At 39.4% G+C, this 3,295-nt stretch overlaps 1 protein-coding gene across 1 annotated transcript; it reads left to right on the forward strand.

The window, feature by feature from the left end:
• Positions 1-1,141: 1,141 nt before the first annotated feature.
• Positions 1,142-1,858, forward strand: LOC149197613 (UDP-glycosyltransferase 74E1-like). Its single transcript, XM_089408744.1, has one exon. It carries the CDS (start codon positions 1,142-1,144, stop codon positions 1,856-1,858), a length of 717 nt encoding a protein of 238 aa, XP_089264870.1.
• The last annotated feature ends 1,437 nt before the right edge of the window (positions 1,859-3,295 follow it).

Genomic DNA, 3,295 nt, shown 5'->3' on the forward strand with positions numbered 1-3,295 from the left:
TCAGAAAGAGAACTCGACTGTATTTTTGAGAGTTAATACAAAGAAGCTTTTGGGATTTCAGAGATTGTTTTTTCTGTTGCATGCTGTGTTGGAACCATTGAATGCTGCAGAATTCTAGTGCTATAGTTTGATACAATAAGTTCCTCTATCTCTGTCCGTGTTTAATTTTTGTTTATTTCATTCCTCATGTATGTGGTCTAATCTCAACAAGAAAGTAGAAGAATAACTCAGGATTTGTCCATGGAGACACCCTGAATTCAATCTTTCCTTGTTATAAATGTTTTCCTCAGGTTTATCTGTTAAATTGGAATTCTTGAAATGCTCCAACTTACTATAAATCTTTAACAGTTTCTATGCAGTAATTCTTAGATGCTACTGAATAGAATCTGCCCTTTTAGCTTACAGTCACACTATGCATAAGTTTCCATTTCACTTTGTTTCATTTATAAACCAAAAATTGTATCATGAATAGCTGTCTAGCTCTGCAGTAAATCTTTCTCCATCACAGACATCAGGACCTACTCAATTTCTGACTCCATATGCCTAATGGACTAAGAATCCCTCAAACATTTCATGCCCTTCTCAAAACAACAGTTCACAACCAAAACCTCAAAAACAAAAGCTGAATTCACAACTAGCCTAAAATTTTCACAAACAGAGCTAAAACTTAAAGAGAGAGCCCTCTCTGATTATAGGTAGGCTAGGACCTATAATCCAAAGCTTGGTTAGTGGTTACCCCGGCCGTATTCCCTTGGGAGTCAAAGGGAACAACCTGGGTGTTAACAAGGTAAATATATTATTTTTTACTGGGCAGTGTTGTATATGCCCATTTTAGGATTTAGGTAAGTCTAACAGTTAGGGTAATATATATTTACAGGCTTATAAGTATATTAATGCGCCCCAGGTTGGATATGAAAAGGTACATTATTCAAACATATACCGACTCTATATATTAATTAATGGGTTTATAGATTAGAAAATATGCATTATAGCCCTGTAAATATGAATAGCCTAAATACAACAAACCACATTAACTTCCCAATGGTAGACAAGTTATTTTTGGCCATTGTTATTGAATTTTGGATTGATTTGATCTTATTTCCTCTTTCCAGCAATCACAGGGGATGGAACATAGAAGCCAATGGACCTGATAAAAATACCCGGCTTGCCTCTCCTGAAAGTATCAAACTTTCCGTCATTTTTGCAACCCTCTGATTCCGATGGGTTTCTCTTGCGGATTTTTCTTTATCAGTTTAATACTTTATCTAAAGCAACGTGGACACTGGGAAATTTGTTTGAGGGATTTGAGTACGAAGAAATAAACTCAATGAAATCCATAGCTCTGATTCACACCGTTGGCCCTCTCATACCCTCGGCTTTCTTGGATAGACAGAATGACGACGATACAGACTTCGGCGCAGATATGTGGAAGACCACAAACTGCATGGATTGGCTGAATACGAAGGAACTGGCAAGCGTTGTGTACGTTTCCTTTGGAAGTGTTGCTGTTCTTTCAGCAGAACAAAATGAAGACATAGCTCTTGGGCTGAAGGCCAGTGGATATTCCTCCATATGGGTCATTCATCCTTCTAATGGGGAGATTAATAGTGAAGAAAACTTGCCGGAGGGTTTCTTGGCTGAAATCTCCGGGCAACGGTTAGTTGTTCCGTGGTGTCCACAAATGCAAGTGCTTTCTCATGCATCCGTTGGTGCATTTATGATGCACTTTAGAGAACGCACTCCTCCACATGTTCAAGCTAATATTTCCAACACGGTGGAGGAAGCCTCCTCTCTCAAGTTCTCTCTTTTAGACACGGAAGCCCTCATGGAATGGGATTATTGGTTTGCAGACATATGAAAGATGCATAAAAGATATAACCGGTATATTCGTGCTACCGATTTAGACTAGAAAATGAAATTCATTCATCATGGGTTGTAATGTCCCCAACCAACTCATTGTTGGAAGATGTTGCCCTTACTAACCCTTCTCTCCCTTAGGCTAGGAATAGGGGATTTTGGAAGAATGAGACACTATATTTATAATAAAAAAGGGGAAATAGAGGTGAATTTAATATATAATTAGGTAGGACATGGTATTTTCCCAAGGTATTCGTTGGTGATATTCGTCGATGGTATTATGGTCAATTCTAGAAACTTGGGAATGCTTAATCGAAAAATATAAAAGAAGAAAGAAGGAGGAGGGGAAGGCATGTATTTGGATTTTCTTCTTAGCATTTGATTTGGGAGTTTTGGGTGAGATCCTTAAGCTAGCTTCGTGATGGCGCTTTGGGTACAGGGAGGAGTGTTAATCTCCCAAATTGTGAGATTATGTCTTCTACCTCTGGTTGCAGGTGTAATTGTTGGTCCAATGGGCTCTCTGTCATCCACTAACAACTTTAGAGCTTCCGCTAAGTTAGCAAACCCTTCTAAAAGTCGCAGAGTTCTTCTAAACTTCCACTAATTTGAGCCCAGTGTAACATAAACCACAGTTCAATAAAGTTTGAAATCCACCCTTCTAAAAATGTGTCGACATTTCTTCACCGTTGATTGACTCAAGATCCGATGATCACACCACTTCCCAGCTTCGAAACTTGCTCTACATCTGTCAACCGTCGATCCCGCTCCACCAAATCTAACAGCTCACACATATATCGGCCCGTTAACTTGCACACTCCAAATCTGCCCGAAAAGCGGTTTCCCTCTCTCTCCTCGCTGCTATATGTCACTGTGTGTATGGAATCAGAGCCAATAGGGGAATTACCATTTACGTCCTTTCCTCCACCCAAAATCCACTTGTGGGTTTCTCCAACTACTCCTACTCGTTAACTGCCAGGTAACTTCCTCACCCAAACACCATTGATCAGTCTCGACTGAGATCTATCGGTCCAAAATCAATCTTTATGCATTGCATACTTGGTCTTTCTCCGCTGATCTCGACCATCCGCTCAAGTCACTCAGAATTCACGAGAAACTCAATTAAAAAGAAACACACGGAATTTAACACAGTGAACGCAATTTCATTCAATCTCACAGAACCCCAATTAAACTTCGAATTTCACAATAACACAGAGATTTCAAAGGAGATTGTCCTTTGGGGTTTGACAAGGAATTTCTCATCCACATACACTGAAACTAAATTTTCCCAATTTGCTGGATTCACTCTAGGAAAGCCAAATTTCTTCAACAGTGAAATTCCCCTTACAATAGCGTGAAAATTACATAAGTATTGGTTCAGCCTAACAACCAGATCCTAATTCAAAGGCTAAAATTTATTAACCCTATCTGTCCCGTGAGG

The sequence above is a fragment of the Pinus tabuliformis genome, chromosome 2_2 (assembly GCF_031772625.1).
Source record: "Pinus tabuliformis cultivar Carrire ecotype Pingquan chromosome 2_2, CPIR1, whole genome shotgun sequence".
NCBI lineage: Eukaryota > Viridiplantae > Streptophyta > Pinopsida > Pinales > Pinaceae > Pinus > Pinus tabuliformis.

Coding starts and splice junctions, on each gene's coding strand:
- LOC149197613 (XM_089408744.1), top strand. CDS start 1,142: ATGGACCTGATAAAAATACCCGGCTTGCCTCTCCTGAAAGTATCAAAC.